The 17,498-nt window shown below is 27.4% G+C and overlaps 2 protein-coding genes across 2 annotated transcripts; both read right to left on the reverse strand.

Moving 5' to 3' along the window:
• Positions 1–13,397: 13,397 nt before the first annotated feature.
• LOC139225256 (uncharacterized) lies at positions 13,398–14,190 on the reverse strand. The gene is made up of 4 exons (XM_070856223.1): positions 14,050–14,190; positions 13,915–13,998; positions 13,748–13,870; positions 13,398–13,694 (listed from the first exon to the last, which is right to left on the reverse strand). The coding sequence occupies exons 1-4, from the start codon at positions 14,188–14,190 to the stop codon at positions 13,398–13,400; spliced, it is 645 nt and encodes a 214-aa protein (XP_070712324.1).
• Positions 14,191–14,417: 227 nt separating this feature from the next.
• On the reverse strand, positions 14,418–17,279 carry LOC139225257 (succinate--CoA ligase [ADP/GDP-forming] subunit alpha, mitochondrial-like; the record flags this gene model as incomplete). The annotated part of the gene is made up of 5 exons (XM_070856224.1): positions 14,418–14,743; positions 14,804–14,881; positions 16,456–16,539; positions 16,731–16,788; positions 16,852–17,279. Coding segments are annotated over 5 exons (974 nt in total), but the record flags the coding sequence as incomplete, so codon positions are not given.
• Between the last annotated feature and the right edge of the window lie 219 nt (positions 17,280–17,498).

A 17,498-nucleotide genomic window follows, 5' to 3' on the forward strand; every position in this document is an offset into this window, starting at 1 on the left:
TGAGTATGTATCTGGCTCCTGATTGGACTTTGGAATGCACAATCCATAGTAAGCATATGACTGTTCAGCAGAGAACGATTTTATGATACATATAGCTTCGATTTCCTCCAGTTCAGATGATATGGGTTATTGAAAATTTATTTCTCTAATCATTATTTATTAGCCTTGTCACAAATGTAATATTATATCGCAGAGAGATATAACACAATGCTTAAGATACTACACGTGATTCTCCGAACGTTCTTGTCCGACACTATACGGGTCATCGTTACAATATCCTTTGGAATGACTTACCTAACCTAACTTAAAAAATCACTGACAAGTTTAAAACCTTTTCACCTTAGTGACTCAAGTTATAAAATTGTCTAAAATATATCTGCTAGGGGCAAATTGAATTCTCAAATTTGGCAGGTGTTAGAATGTGGACTGCCTTCTCAATAAACTACAGAGACTTTCTTGGCACCCTCGGAGGCTTTTATCCACAAAAATCATCAAATCATCAAATCATTAATAATTTTTGAATAGAATCTTAAATAGTACTTTAAAGAAAAAAATATTTCTGACTTATATTTTGTGAGAAGGGCAAATAATTCATTCATTTATTAAATATATAAGTGATATCTTTTACAATACTCAAAAATGTAATAAAAAATAAAGGAAAAGTTTATATGCAAAACTTGGAAATAATTACACAAAAAATAAAAATTACGCAAAAAAAAATTTTTAATTAATTTCGTCGCGCAAACTCAGATCATTTGCGTTCATCTTTGGTGACTGCGCAACTTACTAATTCGGACATATATATATACTTATTCATTCATTATAATACATTTTTTTAAACTAAAGTAGTAATTGTGAATAATTATTCACAACTAGTATTAAAATAATCCATTTTATATTATTCTTCTTAGTAATACATATTGATTATTCACTGATATTGTATGGAGTTTGATTAAATCACTAATAGAAAATATAATAATACAATTTTAAAAGAGTAGATTTCAACAATAATAAAGGTGAAAAACTCAAAATATACAGATTTGTTTATTTACATGTGCGCATGCTTACATATACCCGAAAGTTATAAGTAACGTGCATTATTTTGAATGAATTATCGGAGTTTTATAAAAGTTCTTGATACAAACACATACTATTGTATGCTATAACTAAATTTATTATAAAAAAGTTATATTAATATGGTAAATTCTTAGAGCAAAGATTTCATAATGGATACCGAACCACTCACTCAAATAAAAACATTGGAGGAATTTGATAAAACATATAAGGAATGGAATAGTCAGTATAACAATGATTTGTAATAAAAAGGCTCAATTCTAAATTTAATTATAGAATTTTAAATAGAAAAATCGACTAAAAGAATATAACAATTCGATGATTAAATTCAAAAATACTCAAAATAAACGTAATTTCACAGATTGAAAGCGGAAATAAAATGATCTCAACATTTAAACTTAAATTAAACTCGTATGTTAATATTGAATACTCATCCCATATGTATAAATATGGAGATTTGATTGTTAAATTTAGATTTTCGCGGCTCTACCAGATTCGAAACAAGATCTTAATAAAGAAGATGTTTTTAATGATGAAAATAAATGTAAAATTGAAGAGTTAAAATCAAGCATGAAACAAACAACTGATTTTCATAGTAGTGTGGAGTTAATTTTGCCCAAATATCCGCGGTATCTATAAGATTTTTTATATATAAATAAATGTATGAGGATGCATTTTTTTGTAATGCATGCACCTAAACGTACTAATATATATTATAGAATCTCTAATGTTTTTAAGCAATATCTCTCATAAATAGAAAAATATATAAGATGCTTTTTGTGTCTTATATAATGGAATTTAGCTTAATCTATATTGTTTTATGATTAGTTGTTGGCATAAATATAAGACAAGTGATGGTGTCAAATCTCCCGTACATACACATACACATACAATCAGGAGATTTGATATTTAAGTTTGTATTGAAAAATTATAGCGTCGTTTAATTTTACAAAAATTAAAATTTTCCATGTGACCCGTGTGACCCATGTGACATTGAAGGATATGTCGTTTCTCTAATTATATCTAAATTCCTAAAAAAAATTTTATAAGTTCATTAAATCATAATAAAGCTAAATTATTCTTCATTTGAAAAAGAGGAGTATGTGTTGTTTAAACGAATGTACTGCACATTTCGAATCTCCCTTGATTTTGATTTTTCCTCTGATATATTGTGGATTACAAAAATTTTATATATTTTATAACTTTTTCAAAATATTCTATATTTTTTTAGTTTTTTCAAAAATATCGATTTTTTATAACTTTTTCAAAAATATCGATTTTTTTAACTTTTTCAAAAATATCGATTTTTTTAACTTTTTCAAAAATATTCTATATTCTATATTCTGTATGCTGGTGTGTGTTACAGAGAAATGCATTCTTACCTTAAAGGGTATCATTATTTTCACTATAACTATTTTTAGATGGTTCTTAAGGCAATGTATTGGTGGCATTAATGTATCGCTATATTGGAGAAAGTATTTTTATTTTACTACTTAAAACATACATTTTATAGTCTTCAGATCTTTCGTTTTAAGTTTCATACACACCATTATAAATAAATATTAAGCTTATTTTATAGTTGATTATTTAAGAAAATATAGGTGTATCTTCTGTAGCTATTTATTTAGGTGGAATTAGTTTGTGATTTTATCTTGATAACTTGGGTTTTATTATTGATTTAAGTTTATTTGTTGGATATAGGCTCTCATTTTTATTTATATTAATAATTCATTCAAGTGTGTATATATAAAGCTTTATTTGCTAAGAAAATTACAACATCTCATTTTTTATTAAGATATATCATTCGATGTAAATAAATAAGAATACATGCTACAAGCAGATCTAAAGGCTACCTACAGTATACACGAATTTTTTTTACAAATAGATAAATGTGAAACCTTCATTTCATTTTTGATCTTCAGATTGACAATAATACGCAATAGTACTATAAAAATACTACTTTTATAGCGGACCACTTTAGCTAATGATATTCTTTAAAATCAATCCCTATGTCATCTAATATGAAACTTTGACCTTAATAATTTCATTATTTCTCTTAACTATGTCACATGCTGTAAATAAACCTTTATAAAATATTTTTCAATTTATAAAATGTTTTTTAATTTATAAAATATTTTTCAATTTATAAATGGTCTTGTGCGTATTTAAAGTTTATTCTATTAATCGGAATGCATTTTACCCACTGTAATAATGTTATTTAAAAAAAAGCCTTTACTACAAGTGATAAGAACTTATAGGTGTTGTTATATTACTTTCACATATCCTCGTATCTTTTTTATTTTAAAATCTAATATAAAATAGTCACATTACGAGGGCATACCCCCTCGTTTTACTTATGTAGAGTTACGTAATATAGTACAGGTCTGCCAAACATCATTTTGACTTGAAAAGTTTTGTTCGTCACTTTACTTTAGTAAAAGAATATACTAATTGAGAAAATATTCTTAAAGAAAAATTTCACTCATTCCAAATATTTTTTATTTATTAAATATATATATATATATATATTTTTTTTTTATTTATTAAATATACATATAAGCGATCAATATGTTTGATTAATTAATGTAATTTGTAGATTTAACTATAAAGAATCATATGAATCATTTAAATTCAAAGCCACTACCATATTTTTGATTCTCTGGATTTTAAACTGGATATTTTTTAGATTTAGGTATATTATCAAGTTATATCTATTATTATGTGATATATAATTTAATTATACAAATGTTATTAGGCTTGCTGATAGTGTTCTTCATGGATATGCTATATGGTATTATAGTTCTTTAACTATCCAAGAAAGCATCCTTGTCGCTAATGGTTCTCAGTATGATTCTTTTCCTATAAACCAAAGACTATAAAAACGTTTTAGTATAAAAATTTGGTGGAGAGCACATCATTTTCTTGCAGTTATAGCAGTTGGTCTAATGCTCCTATGGTACTCCTTCAATTTATTTATACTTTCTATATCATTGATTTAATACTGGATTCGATGACCATTGAAATAATAATTACTTTTGAAATATTCATTTTTTCCACTCATATATAAATTCGTTGATTATTATACATAACTCTTATTTTACATAATGTATTTAGGCCTCCTAATTCAACATATGATTCACTGCGTAATATTCACTACATTATAGGATGTTTTCAATGTAATTTTATACCTATTTATTTACTATTATCTATAAACTCTATAAACGTAGGTATAATACAACTTATTCAATATCGTTATCAAAAAGCACAACTTTATAAGACTAATGCACTAGGGGTTGGAAAAAATATGGATATAACTACAGGTAATACTCATAGAAAAACTTCCTATTTTAAGCTCCATAATTCAGAATTATATTTAAAATTCAGAATTCTATTTTAAATTCAGAATTATATTTTAAATTCAGAATTATATTTTATAATTCAAAATTATAAAATAAACTCACAGTTTAAAATATCTGTGTTTTTGACATTGTTGTTAGTGTAAAAAATTAAATTATATGAATATGATATTAATTTTTATAGTTAGTTGGTCATGTTAAAATGATTTTTATACACTTATTAATTTAGTTGTTATTTAATAAGTTTTTTGGCTCTTTAATATTTCAAAATTTACAAAATCTTTGATTACACGTCTGCTTTCCTTTCACACATTTTTTATGTACACTAACAGTAGAAATTGATTAATAGTAATAAAATAAGTCTGCTTCAGGTGTATATATCGAGTTAGTTTATTAAAAAAACTTAATCTGGTGAAAATACACCCTTTAAATATGACATACTTTCACCATCTTCAGACGAATTTTAGTAGTCTTAACTACTAACTCAGAAAGTAGATTGGTATAAAATATTATAATACTTAGAGATATAAAATTTTAAGTGTTATATAGAATTATCTTGATACTTTTTACTTTAAAATAAGCTTAAATTATTTTTTTGTTACACAGAAAAATATCTTAAACTCTTCTGATCAAAATTACTCTCCCTTGTGCCTTTTATAGAATATCACTAATCATAGAATGTTGTATAATAGTGATTTCTGATGTAAATGTGAATTTTCATCAAAAATAATTTCTTGAATTACTGTTATAGTATTTACTAGTATTGTAACGTCTAAGAATTATTAGAAATTCTTAGCTTCTTTTCAAATAGTTTAATTAGTCGGACCTTCCCAATTTATGAATTATAGTGATGAAATACACCACTCTCTATCTAGCCGTGGACATTGGTGCTAACAGACCCTGGAAAAAATAATAGCATTATTTCGTAGATAATGTGTGATGAGTTTGCTTATTTTATGTCACTCATTGACATAAAATAATATTCTTGCTATTTTGAGAAAATATAATTCTTGATATCAGAATAAGTTGAGTTGCTAGACAAAAAAAGTCTAACTGACGGTAATGACCAAACTAAAGCGAGTTGATACCAAGATTGTACGTTTATTTGTCATTAACGTACAATCTCATGAGTTATACATATATTACTCTATATCCTCGAAAAAACTCAAAGTTCTTGGGAGTTTTTCATAACAACTGATTCTCATTACATATCTTACTAATCATCAAATGACTACAATGATAAAATTGTTTTTGACATTAGAGGCATTATTTTGTAAGTTAAGTCATTTTCTTTCATATTTATTAGTGAAAATGGTGTTTTCACTGTGGAATTAGTAAAAGTGACGTGATACTATCTTATCTGATTTATCTCTAATTTTTTTACTCAAGGAAGACGTTGACGCATATAAATTATTATAACTATATTTTTTTAGAGGGTATTACAAAACAACTGTTGATTGGATTGTCTGTCATGTCTGTAATATTATTTCTACACTATGTATGCAAAACTTTTATTTATTTATTCTAATTCTTCCATACATGCTCAAATATTTTTAGTGCTCGCAATTCTACTTGGCGTATCGAATATACAAAATTTATATTATTCATGGAGGCTGGCAAGTAATTTAAATTTTTTTAATTAAAAGAAAATGAATATTTTATAATTGTAGTTTTTTCATGTTAATATGCTGTATACTATATTTTGGTGTTGGGAATCTTATTACTCTATGGTCTGTTATTCGCTTCAAATTCAAAGATCGCTATAAAACTCAAACTCCAAGCCAAAATCTACGTGAAACTCTAAATATGAGTTTATCTGAATATCATTGTCTAGAAAATTTTTCTATTTAGCCATTTCTTGCTTAATATTCTTCTTAAAATTTTTATATTTTTAGTTTATTATTGTAACACAAACTTTTTTTATTTGCACAATACACCTTAATAAGTCAGAGGAACTTTTTTTTTAATTTTTGAATTATGTTGAAAATGTAATTTAATTTAATTAACATGTACTAGTATAAATTTCGTTTTTAATTTAGCTATTTTGATGGGCTCTTATTATCCTGTTAATTGTTTGAAATAGTAGCTTAAAAAAAATATAGTCCGTTCTCTAAAGGTTGCTATGCTTACTTTTTTTGAAATTTTTGAATTTTTAAAATTTTTTTACATGTACATTATTTTAAAATGATTGTTTTAATAGCTTCTGATTGATGTAAGAAGTTTGTGAGCATAATTCGTTTGAGATATATAATCAATAAAATGCTACACTATGGTGTAGCATAAATTTAAACCCCCTAAAAAAGATTCAAGCTCCTCCTCTATTTGTCTTAATTACATAAGGATCTAACTATCTAAAGAAAAATTTAAAAATATAATAAAATGAATATTTAGATCTCAGAAATGTTAACTATAAAGTACATGCTTATAAATGTAAACAAGGACATAAAGTGGATTTTGCGGAATAATGCGCGCGTTTATTTACGAATGTATGTATTATCTTTTTTGTCGCTACATATTTTACAATGTAATTCATCGTTACGTCAGGTACTAATCGCATTAATTTGTGTATGTTTGTTTATAAAAAATATTTCATAATACCTAAAGATGTAGGATTATTTATCGCTTAATGGTGAACAAAATTTCGCAGGTTGTATTGTAAAAATTTCGCATAGTATACTTTTCGTGGGTGATATTGTTTTAGACAGTTTACATGAAATTAGACTTAGAGCAGGAGTTGTTAGTTTAAGATGAGCGGATTCACATGAGGTCTGATTGTAAAATTTTAAAGTCGGAACTTTGAGTATGAATATAAATATGATCCCCTCTATATTTTATGTTTTTGGGTGATAGATTAATTTTTAAACTTTGCCACACTAATAAAAGTACGGATAATCATAGGATCAATACATTGGGTTGATGTATACATGTTTTCTTACATGAAATCTATACTTGACAATTATAGATTCATGCCAGAATCTATTCAGTATAAGTTATATTTATACTTAACTATTGAAGATTATTGAGAATCCATGATGTTAAATTTAACTTATTTGAATTTTTTTAATAAAAGTAAACGGTGTCTCTTATGTACAGCGATAAAAGATCTTATCTATTTAGAAGATAGATAAATATAAAAAACTATTTTTTATCAAGCAAGATAATTTAGTACTCTTTTCTGCTTTAGAATAAAAGAAATATCATAAAATCAATTTTGCTGGGAAATTTTGACCAAGTAGTGATTGCGTGATGCGTGATGCATGATGCATAAAATCCGAAAATGATTTTCTAAACAAGCGGTCTGATGACTCTTGAGCATAGGCCAAATGTCTTAACTCCAAAGTTATGAGCTTATATCTCGCATCTTACCATTGTTTTCAGTACTTTGTACACTTAAATTTAATATGAGGAGCGCTGTGGCAATTGCATTATTTAATAGAAAAATTAAGAATTAAGCTTATGATGGAACGAAGGAATTCTAGTTAAGGGCCGGCGAAATCTACTGCTGCTGCATTAAAGTACTAGAGTAAACATCTGTCTTGCTGATATTTACTCTTCGTTAATCTAATACCAACAAATATAATAGAGTAGGATTTATATTCAGTAAAAGGCGAAAATTCATATTTGGTATAGCTCACACTTTACAGGTGAATAATAAGCGGGCGTCAAGTATACGATTATATAACTCCGATGCAATAACTACAACCTTTAATAAAGCATGCTTTATTAATCAACTTAATTTATTGTAGTGTAAAATTCCTAGCGCAGCTTATTGCGCCATTATGTTTAATTTTATCATGTTTACATTAATAAACGCTATAGGAACCTTAAAAAATTACCTAATGACATTCACACAAGCAATGAATATCTTAGTTACTTGAAATTATAATCCACGTAACATTTTCATTTTTGGCGGCTATGAGCCATAATTTATTCATTGGGGATGCTAGATCTATGGAAATCACATAACGAGTTAGATATTTACTCACGTATCCTGGCGCATTAACAACAGATATCTATCTCCATCTGAACAAGCTTACTTTCACTACCAGCTTGATCTATTCTTTTTTTTTATAAAAATTTCCATTATGTCTCTTGCCAATTTTGGATTAAGCGTTACAAACAAACAAAATTATTTTTCGACGACAGTTGTATAATTTTCAATCTGAGATTTACGAAACCGTAACTAATGAGGCATTTTTTAAGTAACTTCAATTTTGCAACTCTATTTTAAACTGTACCAAATATTAAACTCTGTAAATAAAAAATTCTTTTTTCATATAAAATTTCTGCCCTGTATCATTCGTTATATGTACTGGAAGTATTCAAAATAGCTGAAAAAAGTTTTTAAAAAATAGATTGGGCTTATCTATATTAAAATCGCTTTAAATTATTTATAAAGAGTAGCTGGTTTCATTTTTTCGGAAAAAGTGTTTTAGTTGTAATTAATTATGCGATAAAATAAATCACAATCTGTAATGATCGACGACTTTATCTGTGTTATGATCGTAGATTACATTGGCGTTTTTTCAATGATATTGGTAATACATAATATTCAAAATTCTTAGTAAAATGAAGCTCAAAGGGTTTTTACGCTGTGCTGAATATATTTTTGATTTATTTATATGGGATAAAATAAACAATTAGGAATTCTGAAGTTTTAATATTATTATAAAGATAATATAACACAATTATTATAAGTTATTAGCTCGTGCCACGTTTTTTGTTACATCTATATAAATATCCTTATATATTTTTTGAATACAGAATATAATGAATGATACAAACAATTTTGTTTATAATTATTCTCCTTGAACATATTTTACTACATATAATTTAATTATTTGCTACAATTATGATTCATATGATGGTTTTCGGTAAAAGATATGCATATACATTCGTTTAAAAATAACAAAAAAATTTATTAAACTAAATCATACTATTCAGATTGTCATGATTAGATAATTATAACTTATTGACAATAATCAGACTGTATTTCGTCCTAGAATGTATCGTAAGAAATGTTCGGTTTTTATCGGAATCAAAAACTTCTACTACTAAATTACAGTGAAACATAGAATCAACTAAAATCACTACTAATAGAATAATAAAGTAGAATAATATCCATCAAATTGCATATTACAGCAATAATCTTAATTATTTATATTTAAAACAATTTTTACTAGACTCTTAATTGACAATAAATTCAGCAATTTATATAACTCAAAAGGCTGTTAAAATATCATTTTAGAGCTTTTCATGTTTGATAAAATCTTCAAAAGTCCTCTATTTAACTCTGTAGGTTAGATTAGAACATGCCTACAAAATGTGTGTATCAACCTTTCTATAAAACGTAATTTTCTTTTCTAGGCATAAAATATTTAGAACGCCGTTAAAGTAGCGAGAAATTATAATTTTTGTTAAGTAATCTGATAGTAAAAAAAATTTTTTTTAGCTAAGAATTCAACTTAATTTGTGCAGCTTATTGGGCTGTGAAGTTTAAGTTGGTGAGGACTTAAATCATTAATGCTGTAGGAACCGCAGCCGAGTTTTTCATCATAATTCACCCACGAAACATCCCAAACTACTTTAGACTTATTATTCTGTGGAAGTGTGCGAATTTAACCCACCAAAAGTCCTCTTTTTGCGGGTACCACCACCAAAAAGATATCGATCTATTTGACGTTGTTTCAATATATTAGAATCACCTCAACAGATTCAGAAATTTACTCCTAGTGCATCATATCAGCAATCGATTTCAACTTCCCACTACTAGCATAAACTATAATTTGTTTATAGAAACATGTAATTACCATAATGTTACCACTAACTTATTTTAAGGGACACGATCGACCAGGAAAACTGTGCGTCACCTGGATTCGAAGTCAGCAAGCTGAGCCATCTTTTCGCAACAGTGAAAAAAAATTAATTGCCTCGGAAAAAATGAGGAAACTCATATGTGAATAGGTAGTTTAACGAGGGACCTTAATTGTTTAAAACTCTTATTTGGCAAACTTATAAATATATCTACTAATTTGCTGTTTAAATTAGTAGATTAAAATGCAATTATAATTATTGAATAAATCTTATTTACTGTATTGACATTAAATAAAAGTATTTTTATTAAAAACTGTTTCCTTTGAGAAATTACATTCGCAATGGCACATTTTTGTAAACAATTGTATCTTAAAGTTTATTGGCGTATATTTTTAAAAAAATTGAATAAAATTTAAATATAAAATCAATTAAAATGTTAATTGATTTTATATATACTTATTTTCATTTGTATGAATGCATTAGAGCCAACAGAAAAAATTACTGAGTCTATGATATGTTTTCACTGATAGGAAAAACTAGTGGGTAGTCCTTCTGATATGATTCATCATTGAGATTCATTTTTTACTTTAAGAAAAGATATATGGTTATTTTTAAATTAGAGATTGTAGAAAAATATTTTGTAATAGTATTATCTTTGGAAAAAAACTGTTAAATAATCAAGGAGGTGTACTTAAGAGGTAAGCTAAGAATAAATTATATTCAGGAAAATTTATCGTTAAAAAAGACTATCTACTCACTTTTATAGCCAGGTATATCAAAAACTGTTGTTAATAAAGTAATGGTAGCCATAATTGATAGTAAAGCTAATATATCAGGCAAAGTTTAATCAATTCAAACGACACATGAATATATTAATTGCTTTCCAGGAATATATGGTCGATTTATTTTTTAAAAACACTCTGAAATATAAAAACGAAATATACAACAGTTCTTAACATTTCAAATACTTTTGGTATTGGAACATACATTACGTTGAGAAAATTTTGATTATGATTGCCCCTCAAAAAATATAGTTTTTACCGAGAATCATATAATAAATCTGAAATACTCAGATATATTAACTATAGATAACATATTTAAGGAGAAAAATAGAGAATTTACTCATTTTTGTATATCTAACTTAATTATTATTAACAGAGTATTAACACTAATTTTGTTTTAATGAAAAATAAAAATTAAAATTTGTATGAAGAAATATCTGAAGTTGTTTAAAACAATGATATACTAAATTTTCATAAGATTTCTGCTCTTAATTTTGAAATTCTGACTTATAATGCTTTTAAAAAATAATTATTCGCATTTATTTTTGTCTATGTCGCTTTGGCCAGTTTCACTTAATGTAAACTCCAAAAAGTTTCATTCTGATAACACTTTAGGTATGTTTAAAAAATATGTGGCATTTGTTTTTTTTTAATAATAAGTTTAATAAATGCATTTTTGAAACAAAATAAGGAATCTTTTGGTCTTGTGGGCGTTAAATCTGGCCTCGTATTTGATTATTTAAAAAAAATCGTATATAACGCAGTAAATATCATATTCGAGCGAGTAATAAATACATGACAGTGAGATATAACATTAAATTGTGCACAAGTTTTTCATAGGCACTTGATGCAAATTTGACCAATCTCACAGTTGACGAGAGGGGAAAGATGGCACAGGGTGGCATAGACTAGTGTACATTGATTGATCGCTTGGTGATGGGTTCGATCCTTGGATGCAACCAATTGATTCCAGTCATTAGCATCTTTTAATTTGATATTACTAGAAGCACTGTGGTCATTGGATAAGCCTATAAAAAATTTGAGATCATGCTGGTAGTGGAAGGAAGCCTGATAGGAGGTTGAAATCGAGTCCTGAGCATTAATGCACGATAATTAATTACTGTCTTTGTTGAAATGAACACCATAGATCAAACATCTGAGATATAATTAGGGTAGAGGTGTGGTTGCTTCAATAAGGGGATGTTTAGTGAGTTAAACTCTGACATAACTGCAGAATAATACGTAGGAGCCTGGTAGTTTGTGTGTATGTGAACTTTGATAGTTATCTCCTGTTTTATGCTTACAGCGTTTAATTGAGCAAGTTTGACCACCTTGAAGAACTTCCGAGTCCTACAACCTGCGCCAGAGACTACATTTAGTATTTAAAAATAAAAGGAAGAATGTTTCTCAAAGCTTAAAGAAAACTAAATATATACAGTTTGGTAGAAATAAGTACATATTCATCTGCCACTAAATCAAAAATCAATAACTTATCGTATTAGGTAAAAAAAAGCCGTCTGCAGTGATGTGATGTACCCCACTCAACTTATTCCGCAAACAAAACTAACTGACAGAAGGCTTATGTTATAAACTAATGCTAATCAACAGTTCGGCTACGAGTTCAAGAGCCGTTTCTGACAGTCGCTTCCAATCACTCGTATCAATTAATCCGTAATTGATAAGAACTCTACGGTAATTCGATCTTTCCATAAAAAATTATAGATCATTAGGAAGTAAATATAGGCCTTATTAAATTGATTTATATAGAGCCAACTTCAGAGAAATTGATCGGGTAGGTAGGGTTTGTAGTAGCCCCAGAACTATAACTTTTAGAGGGTTAACCTAACACTAAACCATAAAATAAGCTGACGAATAGTAGAGGGAGTTAGTATTAATAACTTAAGTGCAGGGATTACGACACTAAGTGAAATTTGACCATATTGAAAAACTACACTCGTACAAGCCGCGCCAGGGACTACATTATGTATTTAATAACAAAATGAAGGTCCATTTAACATTAGATCACGACCAACATCCCTCGTTATTTCACCAAGCAAAACTAAAGTACCTAAGACCGAACAAAATTAAATGGCACGCCAAACAATAAATTTATATGATCTAACAAACACATGTAGATTCATAGATAATCACCTGAGAGGACGTAGTAATTGCTATAAACGCAAAAACTATTGAGAATGAAATTTTGCTAAATAGCGCAGAGAATTATTCTAATGCTGTTGTTTTAGATAAAAATTGGTCATATGAGAGATAAAAATTACAAATCTAAATAGGCCAAAAAAGAAAAATAGTCTGCTGACACAATGAAATTAATTTTATAATATTTAACTAATCTGGTTGGGTTAACAAGAGTTTATCTATTAGATTTAGCCACACGTTCAAGTTCATCTTTTTTCTTGATAGCATATGAATTACTGGATCCTTTTGATGCATTGATAAGCTCATCGGCAAGACATTCTGATATAGTTTTCAAATTTTTAAAACTAGCCTCACGAGCACCAGTAACAATCATATAAATAGCTTGGTTGATTCTTCTTAGAGGTGAAACATCAACAGCTTGTCTACGAACAGTACCTGCTCTACCAATACGAGTAGAATCTTCACGTGGACCACCATTTTTAATAGCCGCAACTAAAACTTCTACAGGATTCTAAAGCATTTTGACATTGTTAAAAGAACAGAATAAAGATAAATTGATATTACTTGACCAGAAAGAAGATAAATAATCTCAAAGGTATCTTTGACAATTTTAATAGCCTTCAACTTTTTACCACTATTTCTTCCATGCATCATCAGAGCATTTACAAGTCTTTCGACAATTGGGCACTAAAAAAATTTATTTTCACATAAATATAAAAAATAAATTATACTCTTGACTTTCCAAATCTTTTATTAGCATAACGCCCAGCAGTATGTGGTACTAATATTTGAGCTGTATCTGTAGAAATATGATCCTAAAATTTAAAAAATAGTTATCATTAACCAAAGTAAGCATAATAGCATACTTTTAAACTTATATCGCTAACTTGAACATTAAGACTCCACTTTTTAAACAACTTTCTTTGTGGCAATGAACTCTCAATATCGTTCACATATTCTTGACCTACTACTTCAGTAGCACCGCCTTCATCCCAATCATCATCCATACTAGTAACAAAAAACTAATAACACATGAAAGATACTATTATAAATATACTTATCTATCAAATCACAACTACTAACTTTAAAGTCGGTATGTCACGCGTGCACGAGTTGCGAATAAAAACGAGCATGATCGAATAATAAAAATAAATTAAAATTGTAATTTTTGATAAATTATTCAAATCAATTAAACTTTAAATATACTCTAAAATAAAAATATTAGAATTTTATTTTAAATAATAATAATAATCATTGTTATATTTATTGAGCTAATGAACTTTGAATAAAGCATTACCTGAACCATTTCTCTTCCAATAAATGCAGGCGATTCAACAACTTGTACACCAGCTTCTTTTAATGCTTGAATTTTTTCCTGGGCACCACCTTTTCCACCTGAAATTATTGCGCCTGCGTGACCCATCCTTCTTCCAGGTGGAGCTGTAACTCCTGCAATAAATGAGACAACTGGTTTACCACCTTTGTGATTATTTTGGCTTATAAGATACTGGGCAGCTTTTTCTTCAGCTTGACCTCCAATTTCTCCGATTAGAATTATACCTAAAAAACGCAATATCAAAATTATGAACAAGCAGATGATTGTTAAAATGAATTAGTCACCTTTTGTATTTGGATCTTCAAGAAATATTTCCAAACAGTCTATAAAATTGGTTCCATTGAATGCATCGCCGCCAATACCTATGATACAAGTATAGAGTTATTCATATTTGTAATCAGTCGCTCAGGCTAAAATTTCTAGTACTGCTAAATATCATAAAAATTTATGATAATAAGTTCCTGAGATTCTTAAGCTTAAAATGAAAATTTCTGCAGAGATGTAAAGAATATGGTAAGTTGAGTTTGATTTAGCAGATACGATAATGAATATGGCGCAGAATACGTATAATTTTGTATTTTATCTTGATAAGAGTGTTAGTTTAGATACCTTGTGATTAGATATGTAGCTATTTACAATAAATTCTTATATTTTATTATACCAGACCTGTAGATATGAAATTAAATATATGCACCCTCAAAACAGTTTCTGATAGCTTGTTATATATCATGAAATAAATGCTAACTATAATATAGTCATTTCTTAGTTCTTAATTAGACGAACTCAACTCACAAATGAAGAGTAAGCTTTATATATATTATATAATGTACATATTGACTTTTCTATATAAGCTATTATCCCTTCTTATTCTTAATAAAGTGGAGACGTAGTTATAGTCTCATCAAATATTATTTATGTTAGTGATAACATATATAATATTTGTGCACGAACACAAGAAAGTGATTTTTACTCAATAAATATAATCTAAAATATCAATAATCAATCACAGCAGAGCAGAGTAGAGCGGCAATGGTAAATTAAAAAACACTAGCAGAAACATATTTCGTTTTTAATATAGTAAAGAATGGAAAAATAAAATTTGAGTGAAGGCGTACTAAGACAACGCAACGTCATAAATGTGTTTAAAACATTCCGCAGATTAATATATTGCAATGTTTAAAATCAGACCTTAACAGTCTGCGCACTATTTCAGTAAATGTAACGAAAATCCGTAATAGTATAGTACACATTGTGTAATTTAAAAGCACAGTATTTTTTTATAAGGATTCCTGATTTTTCTAATCTTTTTATAAAAAAATCTTTGTTCATATTTTAGTTGTATAATTTTTTGTAATAACTCTAAATTATTCTGATCATACTTAAATTATTACTATTATAAAGCTATAATTTAGTTTATGTAGGAATTTTTAATTATAGAATAATATATAAGAGAAATAATAAATTTCACTGAAATTCTTAAGCGGATATCACCACCATTATATTTATACTCGGGAAAGCCTTAATAAAAAGAATTGGAATTATTAAATTATTAAATCATTTGAGAATATGATCAAACACTAAGAAGAATATAAATTATTTTGAGAAAAATTCAAATCTTATATATTAGACATATGCTTATTTTATGATGTTAAATTATCTTATAAAGCGAAAAATTACGATAAAGTGGCCGACAATGTATTTGTTCTTTAAAAAATTACAAGTTGAGGTGCAAAGTAATATAAATGGAATTACATTTAAAAAAATATATAATTTTTCCGAAATTAGCATTATAATGATTAATTCTAATCCAAAAAATATGAATTTGTATCAGTTAAAAAAGTTTTTATTCAAAATCAATATCTAATACACGACTTTTTCCGTGTATATCAAGAAATTAATAAGGAAAGCGATTTAAGCTACATTTTAGTGTAATTACCGATACAGTAGGTTTGTCCTAGACCAGTTACTGTGGTTTGTTGAACAGCTTCATAGGTCAATGTACCTGATCGAGAAACAATTCCTATACAATAAAATTAAAATTGAAATGTTGCAATAAAATTAAAATTGAAATGTTGCAATAAAATTAAAATTGAAATGTTGCAATAAAATTAAAATTGAAATGTTGCAATAAAATTAAAATTGAAATGTTGCAATAAAATTAAAATTGAAATGTTGTTTCAACGTTCAATTTTATCATTTTCTAAGAAATACCTATACATCCTTTTTTATGAACAAATCCAGGCATAATTCCAATCTTACATTCACCAGGCTAATTTTAAGTATAAATACAATTCAAGTAGAATATTAAATTTTTTAAATAAAAAAAATTTACTTTAATAATTCCAGGGCAGTTAGGCCCAAGTAAACGTGTTTTATCTTGTTTGAGTAATCGATTCTTTACAACAACCATATCATGCTCTGGAATACCCTCAGTAATACATACAACTAATGGTATCTCAGCATCTATAGCTTCATGGATAGCATTGGCAGCATATTGTGGTGGAACAAATATCATTGATGCATCACATCCTGTTTTTTCACGAGCTTCAATAACAGAACCAAATACTGGTTTCCCCAAATGAGTTGTTCCAGCTTTTGATGGTGAAACACCACCTACAAGATTTGTACCATATTCTATTGCTTGTGTGCTGTGAAATGTGCCTTGTTTACCAGTGAATCCTTGGCATATCACTTTAGTGTGCTTTCCTATTTTTAATGCTTGTCGAGTTGTATCATATATATGAGATGAATTATGTCGGACTAATAAATCACATTATACAATTACAATTATATTTTTAAAAATTAATTAGTTTTTAACCTATTCGTTTCAAAAACCTTCCAAACCCAGTCATGTTTAGTAGCACGCAATTACGAAAGTACGCAAGTATTTTACGGATCTTAATCCTTTAAATGATCATTCACTTAAACGTCAATCATTTGATAACTTATTTCATCTTATTTTTAAACAATTTAATCAAA

Source organism: Pempheris klunzingeri, unplaced genomic scaffold (assembly GCF_042242105.1).
Source record: "Pempheris klunzingeri isolate RE-2024b unplaced genomic scaffold, fPemKlu1.hap1 Scaffold_126, whole genome shotgun sequence".
In the NCBI taxonomy this organism is placed as follows: Eukaryota; Metazoa; Chordata; class Actinopteri; order Acropomatiformes; family Pempheridae; genus Pempheris; species Pempheris klunzingeri.

Bases quoted from the DNA above. Each gene is read 5' to 3' on its own strand.
- LOC139225256 (XM_070856223.1), bottom strand. From the start codon at position 14,190: ATGGATGATGATTGGGATGAAGGCGGTGCTACTGAAGTAGTAGGTCAA. The intron at 13,871-13,914 runs GTATAATTTATT...AAATTTTTTTAG, and splicing joins AAAGATTTGGAAAGTCAAGA to TGCCCAATTGTCGAAAGACT. The intron at 13,695-13,747 runs GTAATATCAATT...AAAATGCTTTAG, and splicing joins TTTATCTTCTTTCTGGTCAA to AATCCTGTAGAAGTTTTAGT.